Below are 22479 nucleotides of genomic sequence, written 5' to 3'. Positions count from 1 at the left end.
TACAGCTTTTTAGGCAGCATTAATTCATTATTAAACAAGATTTCTGATTTTACCACCCAGAAAATGTCAGGTGGTGCGACCATATATAAATTTAAATAAATATACATTTAATGTACTTAGCACTACTGAGAACTTGTAAATATCAGTTTTGTTTTGTTCTCTGGTTGCAGGTTCGGACGGTCGCACCGCCTGACATTTTTGGTCTTTCAAACACCAAAACTCAAAAACATCAACTGAATTTCAATAAAATAAAAAATGTTTCTTATAAAGGAGATACTGTAGATCAGTTTGATATATGACATGTATTTATTAAAATTATGTTTAAAAAAATAAATCATTTGGACACAAAAAATACATGTCATGTCATTGTCCATATATATATATATATATATATATATATATATATATATATATATATATATATATATATATATATATATATATATATATATATATATATATATATATATAATTTTGTAATAGCCTTTACGACTGGTAGCCAAGTGAACCTGAAAACGACTCAAATGCATAATAAGGTGAAGCTCTTGCTCGAGTAGTCTACTATTTGTATTTTAATTATCCCATTCATAAATAAGTATAATATTATTTTAATAACAAGCACATAATGTCCAAGCTCATTGTCACCCAGACAAGATACATTCTCTCAGCAGGGAAACCCCGCCCCTCTTGCTCGCCAACAGCCAATGAGGAGTGGAGGAGGCTTGTCTCTGAAATAAATTGGATATTTTCATGGTGTGTATGGGAACCGTCTAGTTTGAGCATCCAACATACGCGCAGTTGCACAGAGTGGACCTCTGGAGTCGACATTTATATAGTGCTTCTTGGGCACCGGGTTAAGTTAATATATCGAGGGGAAACAGTAGAATTTAATCGCGTCAGTCGTTAATGGTTATGGGATTGCTTCAGCGTAACTTCCAATTCATAAGAGACCTGTCTACTTGGAGAGAGAAGAGAGAAGACAGAGCGACCGCTTCTCCTCACGATAGTTTTTTTTTCTTCTGTTCACCCGGATTATACGGCACAAGACGTTGGAAATATACACGGTAGTGGAAGCAGAGAGTTGGATGCTGGGTTTCCAGGGCTCTTCTCGCATCGCGATGGTGTTTAAAACAAGTTGAACTGAGCCGAATCTTTAAAGGTCACCCTCAACAATTTGCCCATGCTTTGCGTTTACAATCATTTGCCTTAATCGGTAAACTGTAGAGGTTGTTGACTTCAGTGGTTAAAACATCGGACAACTGGAAAAGGTAAACTTACTCTCAATATAATAATCCAAAGTATAATGTAGGCTAATGGGATATTTTAAATAATATTTTTAAAACATGATTTGATAACACTACAAGCATTTTTTTTTTCTGAAACCCAGTTTGAATGGAAAACGGCAAATGACAGTAGCTTACAATACATAGTATGTTTCTATGCCTGTGTATGGACATATATTGTATCAATTGCTTAATTATAAGAGTTTCTAATCTGGGATCCCCAGTCAGATTCTCAGAAAACCTAGGGTTCCACATTTTACTAGATTACTAACCACATTTCCTAAATACATTTTAGGCTACTATAGGCTTTTAATAAGAACAATAAATACAATTATATCTAATGCATAAAAGAACAAGAAAATCAACAAAGTTATAGTAAGAAATTGAATAATTTAAACTTTAAAAGTCGTATACATTTATATGTATATGTACCCCAGATTGAAGACCCTGGACTTTAAATGTCTTTACAGCTGTGTTTGAAAAAGAAAAGAAAAAAGAGCTGTTTGGAAACAAGTTATAATTGAATTCACTGTATTGACTTTGTTGTTTCAGAAGGCAAGGAAAGTTTGGAGAGAATGTCGAGTCGCAGGGTGAAGCATGAGCTGCCAGTGTACTGATTTTAGACTGGCGTATCTGATGAGTCTATGGGTGTGTGTTGTACTAAGCCTTCACTGCTGGGTTCTAGCCCCTGTGGCAGCCTCCCATGATGCCGCTGGTCCATTTGGGTGGCTCCTTTCAGATAAAGGGCCTTTTCATCACTCACAGGAATTTGCAGAATTCGTGGAGCGTTATCAGCAGGGCTTCACAACCAAATACAAGATTTACAGGTGAGTTGCATAATTATTTCTGTATTTTGTTGCCAGTTATGTGTAGAATGTGTCGGACATATTAACGATATGCCGGAAATACGGTGCTTTTTCATTTATCTTTACACATATTAATGTTTCACAAAAAGTTAACGAGAAACTTGAATAGAGGCTGGCTCATTTTGCTTACTGGTGTGCTAACTTTCACTTGGAATAGAAAAGATCCTTTCACATGCAAATTGCAACATGGTTGGGCAGGTAGAAAACGCTGTTGTAGATACCACGATGCAATATAAATTAGACTGTGTAAATAAAGCAATATATAGACAATCCCTGCACATGATGAGGAGTTACGTGTTAAGCAGTCTGACAGCTTTTTTCAAGTTAAAGTAGTTTGAAACTTTTAATGCCAGATTTTTAGTTGCAACTGATGTGAGGTGTTGAGGGAAGTTGTGCTGAGTTAGAGCTGAGGATTAGATGAAGTGATAAAAAGCCCAAAAGGGGAGAAGTGAAAAGCAGGAAAAGAGTTGGCTGAACTGAACCTGACTGACACGCTTATTTGGCAGGGCCATTGGACCACACTGCCAGGCACAGATGGAAATGGCAACATTGGGGTTAGTCAGATGCTCTCTCCTCAACATACGTGTGTATCTATCTGTGAATGCTCCACTGGCTTTATTTTTTTGCTAGAAACAGACTATAGAAGTCAACAAAAGTACAGTTGTGCTTTTTCAATGTCAGATCTCCCCCTGCTGGTGGAAACCGGCAGCTTGTCTGTGTGTGTGTGCGAGTGCTGGGGTGCGCGTGTCTAGGTGCATAATTTTACTTTTCATGCTAGGCAGGGCTCCTATCCCAAGATCCCTTGTGCCTGAATGACTTTTAAGTACCTTGCTCTCACACTGGCAGTATAGAGAGGGACAAGTTTGCATCTGCTACAGATCTGAGTTGAGAGGGAATCAATTCTGCTTCCTGCCCTCTTAACACTCTTTGCCTTGTATGAGACATTTGAGGAAAGATAATGATGTGACATCGGGACAGTTTTTTTAAGCCTAAATGTGTGTTTGCTTTTCTTTGAAAATCTACAATGTGTGAAAAGACAACTGGAGCATAAAAAAAATTTACTCAGAAAATTGCTAGTAAATTTCACAAAAAGTTACAAATAAATGGCAATAAATGGCTAATGACACGTAACACTGAATTAAACATGATTTGTTTAAGTAGAAAGACTGAAATTGTATTTTCTTGTAAAATGTACTTGTTTTATTTACAACTTTCGAAACATCTGGTTTTTACAGTCTAGTGCTACTTTTATTTTTGACTCAAAAGTGTGTTCATTACATGGTCGGTGTAAATAAAACTACAAAACTTGAGCTGCTGTCCCACCTGCGTAGTTATATTTACCCCCCCCCCCCCAACACACACACACACACACACACACACACACACACACACACACAACACCCTCGCCTAAAATTTGACAACTTCAGGATCTGTGGTTTGTTTGTGTTTGCGGAAACACACCTAGGTTGTTACAAATTCATAACTTGCTCGTGGTCACATACAGTAGGTAGGTGTGCGGTGACATAGATTCAAGGTACATTTGTGTCATTCTCATTCTCCCCATTTACCTCCCGCCAAAGGTTGAACAGAGCCCAAGGGTACAGTAAAGACTTAGTAGTGTCTATCCTTCCTGTCAGATGCATGAAAGGGATCTCATAAAACACCAGACATATGCTGCCTGACAAGTGTATGATGGGAGGGTTCTGCACGGGAGGATAGGTGGGTGAGGCGGACAAGCCGATGGCAGCGGAAAAGGTTGCCGGAGCACATACGTGCTCGCTTGTTCCTCCCGGAGATGCTAATGGCGAAGCTCCCCGAGCACAAGGTGACAGCAATTGTCGGCTTAGCCAGAGCTGTGTGAGCAACAATGAGGATAAGCAGTAATTCTCCCACGCAAACACTGTCTTGCGGAAGTTTTTCCTGCACTCTGGAATGGAACGTAAAGTCGACAGAGTGTGTGATATTTTTCATTTTAGAATTAGACAGTACATGTGTACTTTAAATCCTTACTGGAATTAAAAGTATTAGGAATATTTAAATATGTCTACTTGTACATAAATAAATACGATATTCTGCCACTTTGCAATTATGATTGTGTTTCCAATGTATTTGCTTTTGGTGTCAGATGCTAAATGAGCCCCTGGTATTATAAAAAAGTATCTTACATACATCCATTGCAGGAGAGTTGAGCTTTCACAACATCTGCCTTTTTTGTGATAGCCTTTTTTAGGTTATGGACTGTAAACAAAATAAGATCATTTTTGTTAAAGATAATTAAGAGGCTTAAATGGTAAAACCCTAAAGGTTAGGTCTTGCTTTTTTTTTTTTTAGATTAATGTTATAATTAATCTTAATTTAAAGGAAGGATTTGTAAAATCCATAGCACTGGTGCTTTTTCTGGCACATAAAGCTTAGAATGAGGACGGTGTTGAATTAATCAAGATTTCCAATTAAGAAAGCTTCTGAAAGGGTTTAAGATGAATAAATATAATTGAATTATCATACATTCTTAAACATCTACAAGTCATAAGTGTTATTAATGCCTAAAGCAGTAGAGGCCTATTAGCCTCCGGAATCTTCGGCATTCAAAAAGCTTTAGACGGAAAATGTTTAGCCTAACGACAATAATGTCTCTATAAAAGCCTCAGATCATTGATTGCTCAATTAGTGGCTCTACATTGTGCTATTTTAGAGGGATATTTAACTTAATCTAGTCGTGTGTGTGTGTGCTGTGTACAGGACTTTAATGACAGCCGGGTTCTTTGAACCACTCTTATCAAACAAATATCTCTGTGTTGTCCTGAAAATCAAACTGAAACAAAGACTGTGATGTTCACCGGTGTGGAATTTCAAATTAAACACACGAAGGGGTTGACAAGTTTTGATTTTTTTATTTGTGAAATAAAATGGTTGCATTGCACACCGCTTCCATAATATTGTATTTATTTTGCCATTATTGTATTTTCCTTCACCAGTTATATATTATCAAGTAAACTTCTATGTTATTTTTTGAAACAGATCCACGAAGAACCTTTAAAGGTGCTGTATGTTTTTCATTATATTAAGTCATAAAAAAATACCATCAATATGTTTGTAGATATTTATGAAACATGCCAAATCCATCTAATTGTTTCTCAGAAAAACAATGCTACAGCCAGTTATTCTAATTTGGAATGTGTGTTCCGTGTCAGAATGTCTGTTTTTGTTTTGGTCTGTGCGATAACGCAATTTGCCAGTTTACTCAATAGTATTTCGACACTACAGGTTGCCAGTTGATGGAAAACACAGTGTATTGTTGCCATGGAAGCCAGCAAACAAACTGGTTCAGAGATTGCAGATTCTACCTTGACCTAAAAAGCCTCGGCATGCATCTAACAATCTCTATGAATGAGAGATTATTAACACACAGATAAATCAACTCATCATCTTAAAGTGTGGCTTTCATTGTCAATTGTGCTCGCAGTGTACTCGTGCTGGCAATCCGCGTGAGCGCCGAGTCTGAGGAGGAGAGGGCAGGGGAAACAACAATCTCTAATATTTTGAATTTGGACTATAGTACCTATTTTGATTACTAGCTGTCAATCCTACTTACAGCACCTTTAAGTTAATATATCTTTGCATTTTCTTTAGATTATTCAAATGGTCTTGACTTTAAGAATGTTCTTTAGGTAACCACAAATTATTATTCTATGGCATCACAGTAAAAACTTCTGGAACCTTATTTTTAAGAGTGTAAAGGAGAATTTAATTTAACCCCTTGCTCAAAAGCCCGATTATGAGTGTGATATTGCTTTTATGAAAAAAGGTATTTGAACAAGAAGTTAATTTCGAATGACTCCCATTCAAGACCAATATGGCCAGTTAGGGAAGTAGTTCCAAAAGCAATCAAATCAGCTAGAAACCTAGATCAACATTATGATCATCTAGAGTGTTGTTTGCAGTTTGACCTTTACAATTTACTTCCATTGTCACCCTTAAACTTCATTCTAACAAATAGGGCATTATCACATGACAGCCCAGCTAGCATATGCTAAAGCTACATAGACTTGCTTGTAATAGATCAAGAAATATTCACAACAGAGTACCCAGAATACCATAATTCACCCTATATAAGAGAACGAGAGATGGTGGGTGGGAATGAGAGAGAAAGCGCGTGAGAGAGAGAGATCGACAGAAGGAGAGGGAGAGAGAGATATCAGGCTAGTAGCGTCAGGCCCCAGCTAATCGTCTCATTATTTATGTTTCAAGACATGTATATCCCCTGAGTATGCTTGCACTTGCATTGGAAACACAATCAAGGACAAAACACCTACTGGCTGCTCGGTCATTGCTATGGTAGATTGTTTTCCTAGTTCAGTTTATCAGGGCCAGAGCTCGACTGAGAGAGATGAGCTGTTGGACTTCCCTTATGGGAAATGAATGATGGAAGCGCACAGAGGTGCATATGTTAAGTCATATCTCACAACTGACAGGAGTGATGATGACTGTGGCTTTGATGGCTCAATATTTCAGTATGAAGAAATACACTTTGAATAAATAGAATAAATGGCCTTTGTTGACCATTCTGGTCTAATTTTAGGTCCGTAAAGTTTTTTTCCGAAGTACTAAATGACTCATGCCGTGGAATGAGTGAAGCCCTAATGAGCGTGTTTACATCTGATTAATGTTAGCATGAAGAAGTGTTTGATAAACACAACTAATGAGGTGTAGCCTGAGCTCTCAATTTGCCTCAGGTTAATCTTGAATTGGAAATCAAGTTAAGACCATATAAACACAGCTGGTAGTTGCCAATAAAGGACATTTTATTGATTCAATGTATTATTTAGTTTTTGTATGTTTTTTATTTTTATTTAAATTTTTTTTACTTGAAATGAATGTGTCAAATACAGCATACAGCAGTTAATAATGTAGCGGTATATATATATATATATATATATATATATATATATATATATATATATATATATATATATATATATATATATATATATATATATACACACGTTTGATGGGTTTAATAAGTGAGGCATTCACATTCATTCTTCGCAGTGTTAGTACTTACAGTAAGTACTTACAGTAAATCTTTCTTTAGCTTATTATAAAAAATAAATAAAATAAAAATATGCGTCGGATAAAACGAAATGCAAAGAAAATAGTTTACGTTATGGCTTTTTCATTTGATTTAGTCTAGTTAGTTTTGTATTAAATACTATGTGTTCATCGAGATCTGGCAGCAACAGTGAGTGCTCACTGAGCTCAGCTTTCCTTGCGCATAAAATCCCCCCATTTGCCTAAGAACCAATGAGAATGCGGAACGAGGATGACGATATAACAACAATATATGTATGTGCATATGTTGTGGAACTGTGAACTGACAGATTTGAAGAATATTACAGTCATTAATAAGTGAGGACAATTTTTTAAACATGCGTATTACCAAAACTTTATCCTGTATGCTTTATAGGACACCTCAAACAAGGGAATTAAAAGTAAATTCATAGTATTTACATTAATTAGCAAGTCCATGAATGGCTTTGGAAGATGCTTATTTCAAATAAATACTTTTCTTTTGATGTTTTTCACCAAAATAGTAGGCTGCTGTTTTCAACATCGATATTAAGAAATGTTGCTTGAGCACCAAATCAGCATATTAGAATGATTTCTGCAGGATACTTTGACACTGAAGAAGTGATGGTAAAGCTACATTTTTTAGCAGAAATTAGGCTACTTCAGTCCTCTCCAGTATGAAACATCTTACATACTGTATGTGTCAGCGGTACTTCTCAATACTATTCATGAGAACACATGGCTGTTACCCTTTAACATTAGCACTTGATCCCCCAATGCCATCCATAGTTGTGTGCAGTGCTCGACGTAGGTATATACCAGCACTTCAATATTTTAAGCCCCCGGAATGCGATTTCAACCATGGTGGACATCCCCCAGAACACGATTTCATTCCTCGGTAGTACTGTTTTTTTGGGGGGGTTTTTACACTTCGAAGCACTGTCGTGTGTTGCAAGAACTGTGCATCTACAAATGCTGACAGACCACCAGGCTTTCAATCAGAGACTGACACCTTTTGGCATGTTTTTGTGCAGCAAGCATTTATTACATGAGTTTCTAGATTTATGGACTGTTTGAGTTGCAGGCTGACACTGATGTCTTGGACACAAATGCCCTCCGTCCTTACTATGAGTGTGTTAAACGTTAAAATCACTTATAGCATATTTGTGGGTCAACATAGTAGAATAACACCCATAAAAGTGCATTTTAACATGCATTTTCAACGCAGAGCACAAATGCAAATGGCATGACTGTAAATTTACAGAATATTACAAGTCAAACGTTTGAGGTCTGTAAGATTTTGATAATTGATCATGATCCTTCGGAAGTCCTTCTAAAATGCTTATTTTCTGCTCAAGAAACATTTAGTTAAAGTCCCCCTGTAGTCAATAATTGTATCCCTTAGAACTCATTGATCTCCAGAATGACATTTTTTTTCTGTGAAAACAATTTCTTCATTCCTTAAAATAGCTTGAATGTAATGCTACACCCTTGCTTCCTTTAGCATATGTGGAGCCGTGAATATGCAAATTAGCCCCATATCCACTCACGCCCACCTGCAGAGACCCACTCGGTCAACTTCTACTCAAGTTACTGTAGTAAACACTGCACTAAGGTATCGCTCTTTACAACGTCAGACACATAACAGTAATTGATATGATTAGCTTTGTCCTTGACTGTTATCAAACACCTTATAATGTGTTGCTAATGTTACACAAACCATGTTCCCGTTCACCTTCATAATATACATCATAATATATATTATTCACCTGTTATATTGCTAAATGTAGACGATTTTCCATATCAAATTATACCAGTGTGGCTTCTCTTGAGACTCCCCTGCTTCAGAGCAGAGGTATTTAATGATATGTTAAAGCCCGTCCACATCCTGACGTGATTGGTTACAAATGTGTGACGTCAGAAACACCAGCAATTTCAAACACGTTTTTTGAGACTGTCTTTAGTGTACTGCAGTTTTAAAGAGAAAATGTATTTTTGTCTCATGGGGATGAAAACAACAACTCCCAGAATGCACTTGCTTCGCTGCCCTACGAAGCCACTCCCAAAGCCACCGTTACTGGATTATCACTTGCCCACCACGACAACGGCGCTACAGTTCTGTTCATTTTCATAAACTCATTTAGTTCAGTTAGAGAACAGACACTACAATTAAAAATGGAAAATTTCTGTTCAATATAATGTGAGTGAGCCGAGCGAGTAACACAGCAGGACTCAGATTACATTCATCACGAGAGCTGAGGTAAGCGCGGGCACGGCATACATTCACGGCGTGTGTAGAGTCTGGTGTGTTTTCAGTTCATGCCTTTGGAAGCCTAACTTTCACAGGAATTCATTTAAAAGTTGAAACACTCACTTTGCTCCGCACCGCTCCATTTACATGAAAGCCCGAGCAGAGTGTTGTGAGTGTGATCCCACCCCCCATGGACCGGTTGAAAACATGCGGAAATATCTCCTACTACTGGCTGTAGTCTTGTGCCTCTGGAAAAAATGCAAAATGACGATATTTGTGTCATCAGAGGATCTTTTCCAGAAATAAAATATACATAAATCTCTCATCTCAGGGGTTTATGGATCATTTGAATATACTACCGGATTTCTACTGATACAAAGCCATATGCTAAATTTAATAAATGAAATTTAAATGAAATTTTCAAAAGAACAGCATTTTTTTAATCCAAATATTTTGTAACATTAAATGTATTTGCTATCACTTTTGATCAATTTAATTTATCCTTGCTGAATAAAAGTATTATTTCAAAAAATGAAAAAAATCCCCAAAAGTTTGAACAGTAGTGTATATCTGTATTTTGTTGAATGAATAAAAGTGTGCCTTTGTGAGAACGTTTGATAACTGTGTTAAAACACTGACTGGATAAAGACAGCTGTTGTTTCTGCTCTCCACCCATCCACATGAAGATTCATTTATTTACTCCTTTTTCTGGTGAGAAAGACAAGTCAAAATGATTTAACTTTTAAAAACTGGTCTCGAGACCCTGGATTCTGTCCCATTCCGTTGCTCTACATCTTTTTGAACGCAAGAACATGTTCTGTGTTAACAGTTTTTACTCATTCTATACTTCCTATTTTCTATAAGTGTGGTTTAGTGATGCGCAATGTATTACAGAATTTACATGCATATACGGGATGGACCATGATTGATTGTGCTAATTTAATTTCTATTTGAAACTAATTAGTTTAAAAACTGAATGTAATTTAACTTTAACAAAACCTTGTTTCGCCTATCCATAAACCTCATCATACAGCGCGTTGCATAATATTGCAAAAATGTTGCATAAATCGGAGGTTTCAAACAAAGCGCTGCTTCCGACAGCATAACATAGCTGGTCTCATTTGCTTGTACTGTGACACTGTCGGTCTCCCTTTGGCTTCAGACTGCTTCCTCTGGAGCGTGTTCTCACTGCTGACTCCGTGTAGCCGTAGGTCTCTGTGGGGAAGCCTGGCAGGTAGTTCTTCAATATGCCTTCTCCTGCTGTGAGGCTCTAGCGTGGGCCCAGTGGTGGATTAGCCTCCAGCTCCATCCATAACTGTCCATCAAGAACTTTTGTTCTGACACAGTGTCGATCAAACTTTCTCTCCCCCATTTCTTTTCTTTTTTTCTCTCTTTCCCTCCATTTGTCTTTCTCTGTCTCATTGTCCTTGCCGCTCTTCCTTTCTGCTTTCAATGCGTGTCATTTGTTACATATTATTATTTAGATACAAACACTTAGCAGGCCATATATTGCAATATAATATATAGGGTATAATGAGGCAAGATGCCCCCTGGGGTATGCTGTCCAGAATTGTGACATTTGTGACAACATTTGTGTGATTTATTCATTCTTTCAGTCAGTTTTGAGGTTATTTGTGTTAGGACGGCACAAGGGTTAAGGGTTTTTCCCATTGTTTTAATTTTAGTTTTAGTATAATAACATATTATTAACATGATACCATGCATATTTTATGCAATAAATGCTTAAAAAAATGTTTTCAGCTTATTTTAATATAAAAATATAACATGCAGTTGTTTCAAATAATGATATAAAACTATTCAAAACACCATCCAATGTAAATTGTGATAATTGTAAATAAAAATTGCAATTACAATTTTAAGGGAATGATCAACAATTATGATTTTTGTCATAATCCTGCAGCCCGTATTTGTGTATTTGCATCACATGGATCATCAAAAGCTTTCTGCTGATGGGGTTTCATGGATATAATCATCGATTTAGATTGGAATAGATTTTCTTCTCTTTTTTTGTGGTTTGTATGTTTGTTTGCAAGAGAAATGGAACAAAGAGTATGCAGCGCATGGTGTAGTTGCTGTTATTAATATTATTATTATTATTGGTAACACTTTAGATTACGGTTTAATTTTAACTATTCAGAAACTATCAACTATGGCTTTTGCCTCAATAAACTCCTAATTACTGCTCATTAAAAGGTAGTTCTTGAATGTAGGTCTTTGACAGGATTAAGGGATGCAGAATAATTGACTGTGTTAATATGTGCTTTATAAATAAACAGCCAGCATCCTGTTAACATGCATGCTATTGAGCATCAAATAGTGAGAGTTGGGCCCTAAACTACGGTCTTACCATATCTTTATATTGAGAATCATTCCTTCTGAATTTATAGTCTTTTGTTCTATTGTGAGTAACCACAAATGACTGTAAATTCAGATGATTATTTCTTGTTTTAAAGAAACAGGAATAAGCGCGGAGCATTTAAGGAATAAATGTTTCAGATGCATTTCTTTGATTTTGTGATTTATTCATTTTGAGTGAGCAATGTGATTTTAAATAAAATCTTTAATTTAATATATTACATTACAAAAAAGTTAATGTTTAATCATAGTAAAGAAAGAAAATAAATAAATACATTATGTAATAATCAGATAACAGCTAAAGTCATCCTACCCTGTTAGTTGGGCAACACTGTAAAAAATAAAAACAGAAAATGTACTGGTGATTTACTGCCAGTACATTATCCAGTCATTTTACGGAAATTTCTGTTAACCATTAAAACACAAACTAATGCAATGTGTAATTCAAAAAACAGGTAAAACACCTATTTTTACTGACTTTTTTTTTTTTTTTAAAGTGAAGGTTTTTCCTTTACTGGATTTTAGGATTATTTAACTTAGGAAATGTTTCTATTCAGATATTTATGTATGAACATAAATATGCTTAAAATGATTGTTATTAATGCACATTACTGCACAATCCCCATCTTCCATAATTTAAATACACTGTAAAAAATAAAAAATGTATTTTTTTCAAGTACATTATCCAGTAATTTTACAGAAATTTCTGTTAACCCTTAAAGCGCAAACTAATAAAATGTGTAATTCAAAATAGGTAAAAAATCTGTAAAAAATAAAAAAAAATAAAAAAAAAAAAAAAAACACTATGGAAATTTCCTTCATATTTATACAGTACATTGTGCCCTATTTTTTACAGTGTATGTAATGTAGAATGAAAAATATAGTATATTAAATATAGCATTATGGTTTTATATTAAAAACGCTTGTTTGTGTTTTGCATACGCCATTTCGTTGCTAGTATTTTGTTTTATCATACCAAAGCTATATTAATAAAGGAATTTTACCTTTGGCATAATATGGTGATGATCATACTCCTTAAGTCAGTCCGACTCCTACATACTGAAGTATTTCATATCTCAGTACAGCCATACTGTACTGTCTACTATACCATACTTTTCTGTTAAAGCACCACAGGTTATAATAAGGACCATTTCATTGTATTGCAATGAACAGTTGTTGCTATAAATGAAAGACAGGAAAAGGATAGTATTCCATCTGTTCTCCTATGGCCTTTTATTCATGAACGAAAGAAGCTTTCCATTGTTTGTGATTACTCCCAGTCAGCCCTTCTTCAGTGCAAAAGTCACAGGGAAAAAAAACCTAAAAACAAATTGAACCATTATCTAGGGGACAACAGCTTTAAAAGCAGACCAGAGCAATTCCTGAAGCTGAAGTTGTAAAAAAATAAAAAGAATCCCTAATATGATTTGAATTGCAGGCACGGGGGTCATGCAGTCATCGCATTTTCTCCTCAGCAGGTCTTAACCGAATATGCGTCGTACTCAAGCTGCGTGAAGGTTTCTCAGACCTCTCTTTAAACTGCTTTTTTTTCAGTTGGGGAATATACAGAACACCCATTTCAGAGAAGCGTTAACTGTATTGCTTACACTGAACCAAATACTAAAACAAACTCTCCCAGCTGTTGGGGAAAAAAAAATGTGTTCAGGATTTCATCCTCCTGTGTCCATTGTGGCTCAAATGAAGGACATTTCCAAATAGGGTGTATGTGTGTGTGTGTTTGTATGTGACCTTGCAGAGAGTTTGGGCGCTGGAAGGTGAACAGCCTGGCTCTGGAGAGAGAGGACAATGGCGTGGCTCTACCCCTCGATCCAGAGTTTATGCAGACCATCAGACAGTTGGGCCGCAGACCCACCCTCGCTGCCATTACCGAGAACATCATCAGGAAATATGGCACACACTTTCTGCTTTCAGCTACACTCGGAGGTACTTGAACAAAGCTGCCTGTTCATTTCTAAAGAATTTCATCATTTCCACTGAAAAAAGACATTCTTTTGATATGTCTTGGTACATAATAACGGGAGATGTTACTGTTCTAAAACAAGGATAGAATATTTACAGTTTAAAGCATTATAGTTCAATTGGGAAATGTGAAAATGCATTCTAAAATCTATTCAATAGTCCACAATAGCCAAGAATTAAAAATGATCATCAAAAAAAGTATGAATTAATTGAACTAAATGAATCAGTCAGTTTTTAGAGAACAATTACATTATTTCTTTAATTACTAGTGCTGACAAAATCTACATACTACTTATTTTGTAATGCATTTTGTCCCCAATTTGACATATTATCAAACGACTACTCTTGAAAACTCTCTGCTTTTTAGGCATCCCATTATCTGCAGATGTGAAGACATGAAAGTCTATGGCTGTGACACCCGTTTCACTGATATCTGTGTGTGGTATTAAAAAAAAAAAAAAAAAACCTTTTTGAAAGAAATGTAGGGCATCTGATGCAAAAATCTGCTTTCTGGTGTTTTTATATATTTATATTCAACGTGCATCATTCACAGAACCTGTCAAACTCAATAATTACACAGTTATTTGTGATTAAATATTTTAATCATAGGAAAGCTGCATTATGTTTTAATTAAAAACTTTAACATTAACCTTTGTCTGTTGATTTACTGTTATATGAATTCCGTTGCATTAATCTACTTTCTGGAGTTTTTATACTGTATGTTTTTTTTTTTTTTTTCCTGCATGCAACATCCACACAACCATCCGAACTTAATAATTACACAACATTATTTGCAATTAAATATTTTAATCGATTGACAGCTGTATGAATAAGATTTCATTAAAAACTTTCACTTTAAACTTTATATTTAATTGATATACTTATACATATATATACATATATATATACTTATATTAATGTGGATCTGTTGAGCATGTTAATGATTTATATTAATGACAGTCAACTTTTTCATTATGCTAATTAATTAATAAAATATATAAAAAAATGTTGTTGATAAATTTTCCATCTTCTATTCCCTTCTTATATTGTGTTCCAGAGATTCGTTGAATAGACAATGCTCTTGCTTCACTCTTCCTTACATAAACACAAAGAACATTCTTTATGAAGCCATTTTCCCCAGTGTTCCTCATTCTTTTATGTTGCTTTGCCCTCGTGGCAGGTGAGGAGGCATTGACTATATTTGTGGACAAGAGGAGGCTAAGCCGGACGGCAGACCTGACTGACTCAAATGGCACGGCCGTGACTCTGGAGGCCCTGCACCAGCTGGCTGCCTCCTACTTCATAGACCGAGAGAGTACACTGCGAAAACTGCACCACCTCCAGATTGCCTCCACTGCCATCAAGGTAACCCTGTGGCCTAGATGCGCACAGACCTGGGGACCTGACCCCACGTTTGAGTGCTTATTTTTGGAAAGGAGTTTGACTTGAGCTCGGCTGTTTCTATTGTTTTGCAGCTGCATCATTTGGAGATTTAAAAAAATGGGTTAAATGTTAGAAAAGCACATAGTTTTCCTTCTTTTGTTCTTGTTGTGTAGATATGAAGTATTAATGAATCACAGGTGGGAACAAAATGATTTTTATATGTACAGAGGAGCATTAGATTAAGTTAAATTGTGTTTGAAAGGCACTGTTTTTACACACTTATTAAGCGTGTTTCTGCCACAGAATAATAAAAAAATGAAATAGTTAATTGCTTGTCTGGCTATCACCACACCAAGCTTTTAAGATTGAACATTGGTCTGAGGAGTTTTCGCATAAGAGGTGCGATCAACGGGCATAGCTCAAATAACTCTGTACGAAATTTGATAGTCTTTCAGCCGATCAGACCAACGATCCATCGCTTCTCGATCCGTCATTGTGTTAAACCCACCAATAGTGCACCAGGTGGATAAGCTTCTTTGGAAGAAATCAAATTCCTGGCAGATAGTGTTGGGTTTACCCAGTCTAAGTAATTGCGAATTTTTATCTCACAATTCAGATTTTTTTTTCTCTTAATTCTGACTATAAAGTCTGACTGATATAATGTCGCAATTGTGAGTTATAAAGTCAGAATATAAAGTGATACAAAGTCGCAATTACAAGTTATAAATTCAGAATTCCGAGATATAAACTAAAAAAAAACGTGGAAAATATTTTTCCAACTTGGAATTTGACTTTATAACTCACAATTGTTATAATGATTTTACAGCTCACTATAAATAAGTTTTAAATCTCACTATTCTGATAAATAAAGTCAGAATTGCGAGTTATAAAGTCAGAATTCTGTTATAAAAAGGAATTCTGACTTTTGTTCTCGCAATTTTGACTTTTATCTCATAACTGTGAGTTTACATCGACAATTATGAGATAAAAAGTCCCAATTATCTTTTGAAATGTTTTATTCTGGGGCAGAAACAAGCTTTCAAAGCTTTTAGCTCTTTGAAATACATCATATATGAGTTCATCTATAGCAAGCAATAAGGTCAGTGATTGTGCTTGAAAAAGTAACCCATATAAATGTCCTCTGCATGATGCACAGGGTCTACACATTTCTAAAAAGTGTTGTCATGGTACTGGAATTTCTAACTTTGATTTGATATCTTGAAAAGAATATTGATATTCAATATTATGGGGATAACCACAATATAGCTACTCTCATAAAGATAATTTGGGTAATTTTGTTGCAATAGCTTGTACACAGTACAGTGAGGGTTTTATTTGCAGCTTTGACCTAACTAACTTTATGTTTTTCAAGTGGGTCTAACAGTATTCATATAGGAAATACTACAGAAATTAAATTAAGTAATCAAATGTAAAATAACACTGGATAGTCTTCATAATAATAAAAAAATAATAAAGATGAATGCTTACAATTAAAGTTAACAAAAGTTATTCAGTCAGGATCAGTGAGTGATTTTCTTTTTTTCTTTTGTACTTTGATTAACATGACAGGCAGCAGCAGGAATATTAGACTGCTGTCACTTCAAGAGATTATGCACAAATCCAATATTCTGTTACACTATTTACCAAATCAGACTGTTTTTACCTGAATATTCAGCAAGACAAGTATTTTGACATCATTTTTGTGTATTTGACTGTTGACTCTTGATCTGTTTGAGAAACGGCTTTATGTGTGCCACTTATATAGATCAATGTTGCAAACTGAGCGTAAAACCTGCAGGAATGAGTAAAATTATGTGCAATACAAGCACTATTAATCCAAAGGAAATAAGACGAGTGACAGGAAGCAGTCAGAGTCAATTTGCCGTCGAAAAGAGCAAGAATGTGCTGCTGGTATCGGTGTACCGATACTGTCAACACTACTTCTAAATGCATGTTGTTGAATTAGAACTAAAATGATTATCTGGAAAACAAAGGACGGTTCAGTAGGTATACAGTATCTATTGTATGCAAAAATTGGTAACACTTTACAATACGGGTGCACTAATATGCATTAATTCATGCTTAACTAATGCACAGATAATCATGAGTTAATGTATTACTAATGGTGAACTAACCCATTTATTAATGATTACTGCATCAGAAACTAATGAAGATTCCTCATGATTAATAGATTAAGCAATCATTAAGTTGTTATTAGTTAAATGTGCGATAATGTATTAATTCCTTAATAACATATTATATTAACTAATAATGTAAATTAATGTATTAATTACCACAAGGGGTCAAAGCCATTTTTTATAACTCATTCGTATATTCGTATATAACACATTATAACTCAACTCATTCTGATTGTTTTATAACTCATTCATTTCCATTATATAAAGCCTTAAAGTTCTGCATAATTAATGGCGTGGTTACTTTGAGTTACAGGTGGATAGCCATTTATCCGCCGTCTATAGTAATTGTCACCTAAGCTCCGCCCACATTCCGCCTCTTTGCCCATTTTCTGTTATCCGGGAGTGACATGCGATGACATGCTGCCAAGATGGCAACGGCCAGCTTGTCTGTACTTTATGCTTCAGAACGGCTTATCGGAATCCTATGGGTGACGTCACAGACACTATGTCCATATTTTTTTACAGTCTTTGGTCCTTACTGACAAAAAGTATTAATTGGATTTTATTATAATAATAATAGTTAATAATATTAAATCATACGGACCCGAAATTGTGAACAGTAGTAAGTCCATTGCCAAATAATGAGATTATTAAAAAAAAATGTAAAAAGTAAATATATTATTATTTTTATACTATATATATATATATATATATATATATATATATATATATATATATATATATATATATATATATATATATTCAAATTATTAAACAATATTCATTATTGTTTATACAATACTAATGACAAAAATACATATTATCATATGAAGAACCAGTCAGTAGCTACACAGATTTAATTTTCACAGTAAGTTACAAGCTGCATGGGCTTGGTTCCCTTATAAAAAAATGTTAATTCGTTCAAGAATCAGACTGCACTGTTTGCACTGTATGTTTCTGTATGAGTATGAGTCCTTCTGTAATTGGACTACACTTGTCTACACTTGTTAAATATTCCATTTGTTTCAGTTGTGTGGTGGTAGTTCTGTTATTCAGTCAGCATCAGTGGAATAACATCATTTGGTTCCAGTGTTTTAAAAAATAAAATAAAATGAAACCCTACCACATTGTAGTTGATTTGGATTTACAGGGGGCAAGACACATTACCTCCTGACAGCACATGTCCTGGCTTAATAGCTTTTAAGCTATCTTGATGGAAATGAGTAGATGCTGGCCCTTTTAGATGCCTTTATTTGCCTGCCATTTTATGTGATTGATGTGGAATATTCTCAAGATCAGCAGTCTTTAATTCAGCCCATGGATTTTTACCTCATATGGATGAAGACAGATGTGAATACAAAGGCTCTCTTTACCGAATTGGTGATACTCTCTGTGGCAAACATACATTTGAGAGAGAGAGAGAGAGAGAGAGAGAGAGAGAGAGAGAGAGAGAGAGAGAGAGAGAGAGAGAGAGAGAGAGAGAGAGAGAGAGAGAGAGAGAGAGAGAGAGAGAGAGAGAGAGAGAGAGGAGAGAGAGAGAGAGAGAGATTCAAATGGAAGAGATATCTTTTGGGGGGAGGGTATGGAGGGAATATAGAAAATAAATAAATATGAAGGTGCTGCTGGAATTATGCATCAGTGTGACAAATTATCTGTTCCATTTCAATAATTTCTTTGAGAGCCCAGCCTATTCGTCAGCCATTTTGAATATAAGTGAGGTGTCAGGCTCTAATGAATAAGAGACTTATGAGGAAGATTTTCTGCACCGCCAATAATAAATGAATCTTTAACCTCCACAGTCAGACACGATGGTGGACAGAAAATGCAGTGAGTGCCAGCTGACAAGAGTCACAACATTTCATTTTGATTAACAGGTGGGAGGAGTGTTAGATGAGCTTTATAACAACAGGGCATGTTTATTTTCATAAGTAGGTTGAAGTAGTCATTGGCCAGGGCTGTGCATTATATGATGCAATCAAGGTGATATACTTGAAAGCCATCATGCTAAGTGGCCAGTATTTATAACTCTGAAGAGGCTTGGATGAACATCGGGCAATGGGTCAAAGACTCATTAGAACTTTGATTTTCTAATGAATGGGGACTCAGTAAAAATATCAATTTTCTGATTAATCGTGATCTTCATTTGAACAATCCGATATCGGTTGATTGCTCGCACCCCCATCTTGCAGATGTCACAGACTCTGTTTCTCCTGGCAGCCGCCCTGCACACAAGCTCCTCTTGTATTCCTCATCCGCATCAGTTTTGCAGGATTGAGCCTGCTTTAAATTCTGTGACGGTTTGCCCCTCTCATTAGAAGTAAATAGTTATAGTGAGTCTAATTGTTGTGTAACTCCCAGTGCAATGCTTTCTTCACCATCACCCCTTAAAACACAATCTAAAATGTAAACAAATGCCACTAGACTGATTTTATATGTGTTATAATAATTTTCCTGCTGAAAAAAAAAACAAAACAAAAAAAAACAGCATGCTGGTTAGGTATGTTTTGAAGCATGGCAGCTGGTTTGAGCAGGTTTATGCTGGTCTTTAGTTGGTCCTGAGCTAGTTATAAACTAATTTCTTAGGGCCACCTTAGGACCAACACTTGACCAGCTTAAACCGGCTACACTGTAAAAAAAATATTCAATTATATTAATTTATTATAATTATTCAATTATATTAATTAAAATTAAATTTACTTAATTAAAATTACTTAGTCTCAAACACACATACTGGCGAATAAAATCGAACAGTTCTACAGTGACCACAAATTTTCAGTGTAAATCTGTGGTGAAAAATGGAACTGCAGCACTGCCCCACCTGTTTATTACGTGACTTCATGTAAACCTCACTCCAGACCAAGACGATATCAGTCAACTTCAGATATGTGTCTGCATCAGGTCAGCAGCTAGTTGTCGGTTCTTCCTATGTGGAGCTAGCCTGGATTCCAGCCGAACTTAGCCCCGCCCACAACATTGTTCGGTTGGGGTGTTCGGTCTGGCCTTGCTGCATAGAGGAGTGATTATCCCCGAACAGAAACTGTTCGGACCAATGAAATCATCAGGGCGGGCTTTAGACGATGACGGACAGATGATCAACAGTAACGTAATCATGCACGTCATCAAAGGGACTTGGATTATAATTTCTCGAATCCTAAACGGAGAGCTTGTTTGTATATGCATTCATCTTCACAATTTCTCTCAGAAATGAGTATCATGTTGGTAAGTACTCTGTGTATCATTAAATTATTGTATTTTTTTACAACACCGGCAAAGATCGTGTATTCCAGCCTGATTCTAGCACACGTGCAGACATTGTTGCCAAGTTTTTACAATAAAACCCGCCAACTACTAGCCCTAAACAATAGCTTCTTGGGGGGTTCTCCGGGGGGAAAAAATGGCATTTGGGGGGTAAAATGTGTGTTATTTTGGCAAGTGTTCCTGCTAAAAGTCGCACTCATGGGTCTATATATCACATAATAGTCGCTTTAACCCGCGGACATAGAAAACAACCCGCGGGGAAAAAAAACACGGACTTGGCAACAGTGCCGTTGAACTATGTTGACATTTGACAATGCGTCGCTTCGTTGCTCTGATTGGTTGTAGCTCTATCCAATTGATGTCTTTCCTGGTTCGGTTGAAACACGCCCCATAATCACAGCCCAATGGAGCAATTTCAGACTCATATTCTGACTAGAATTGAGTATGACCACGTCAGGCTAATGTGGAGTAGCGTATCAAATTAATGAAAATATATATATATTGTTTTAAATTGTTTAAATGTGCTCATGTGAACAGCCTTTATAACAGTAGTTGTGTTGTGTTTGTTCTGAGAATATAGTGACTTTCCTCACTGGAATTCCTACACAACTTGCAATATTCTGAAACAACATCTGAGTCAATTAATTTTTAGAGCTGCCCTACAGCTAAATTTAATTTAGTTTGCCACTGAATCATTATTTTCCAGTGTATCACTGTAAACCTTATTTGAAACAATCTGTATTGTATAAAGCACAATATATATAAAGGTGACTTGACTGGTTACCAATATTTCTCAAAAGTAATTTATATTAGGAACAACATACGGGTAAGCAAATGACTATTCATTTTTGGGCAGTCTATCCCTTTAAATAAGCAAGCGTGTGAAAAAAATAAAAATACATTTTTAATAATAATCAATAATACAATATGTATATATTGTATTGTATTGATATTGATTGATACTCAATAATACAATATGTATATATTGTATTGTATTGATATTGATTGATACTCAATAATACAATATGTATATATTGTATTGTATTGTATTGATTGATAATATTGTATATTTTACATTTATATTCCCCATTCTCCTCTGTACTGAATACTCAAAGTCGCATTCTTCTCTTTTAAGCAATAGATACCTTTTGCATGCTATGAATACTCACACTAACTCTGTTGCAGAGTATATGAACTGTGGAAAACTTTATGAAAAATTATGATTCAGAGAAAGAGTTGGGCATTTTGCCACTGGTAGTGCTTTGACGTTTGCCTGGGTCATCAGTCAAGCATCCCGAGCACAAGCTGGGAGGCATGAAAACTCTGCCAGCACCTCTACACCTCCCCCAGTCTCACCCTCTTAACTGCCATAAACCAGAACGAGAACTTCCGAATCCTACTGCGAGGAAAAACGCTTGAAAAATCAAAAAGAGTTTCCAGCTAATGCACGCAGATGAAGCTCTCTTGTAGAGAGCATGCCTTTGTGTTTCATTCTAAGATTTCACAAGCCGAAGCTGAGAGCATTAACCACTACTAGCCTCGCTGAGGATTCCCTGCTGCTTTCAATAAAGTCCCATTTTCTGTAGAAAAGGGTATAATTCCTTTCTAATGCACACTTTCCTCCAATGATAAGCGTCCCCCATAGCACACACTGAAACGAAGGGAACACTAACCTACCGGAAAGGGACTTTTTATGAAAACAGCTGCTTGAATATCTCAAAGATTGTTCCATTGCGGTGTAAAAACATGCCTGATGCTATAGGAAAATGCCTTTTGACTAATGCTCACTGATTAAATACAGCCCAATTCTATCCGGATCTTTGTGTAAAGCAATATTATAATAAGTGCCAATGCTTATGAAACATTAATGACATTTC

General features: G+C 35.8%; 1 protein-coding gene across 2 annotated transcripts in view; it reads left to right on the top strand.

The window, feature by feature from the left end:
• Positions 1-765: 765 nt before the first annotated feature.
• brinp3a.1 (bone morphogenetic protein/retinoic acid inducible neural-specific 3a, tandem duplicate 1) overlaps positions 766-22479 on the top strand; it is a 40507-nt gene continuing 18793 nt past the window's right edge. The window contains exons 1-4 of one of the 2 annotated variants that reach the window (XM_067459906.1): positions 766-1268; positions 1839-2110; positions 13600-13787; positions 15004-15188. In XM_067459906.1, the coding sequence (XP_067316007.1) occupies positions 1881-2110; positions 13600-13787; positions 15004-15188 (603 nt within the window). In that variant the 5' untranslated portion in view covers positions 766-1268; positions 1839-1880. Of the gene's footprint in view, positions 1269-1835; positions 2111-13599; positions 13788-15003; positions 15189-22479 lie in introns of both variants that reach the window. The other variant, XM_067459904.1, reaches the window with a different exon arrangement.

Source organism: Pseudorasbora parva, chromosome 12 (assembly GCF_024679245.1).
Source record: "Pseudorasbora parva isolate DD20220531a chromosome 12, ASM2467924v1, whole genome shotgun sequence".
In the NCBI taxonomy this organism is placed as follows: Eukaryota; Metazoa; Chordata; class Actinopteri; order Cypriniformes; family Gobionidae; genus Pseudorasbora; species Pseudorasbora parva.
Note: the sequence above shows the minus strand (reverse complement) of the source record. Positions and strands in the feature narration are given on the sequence as shown.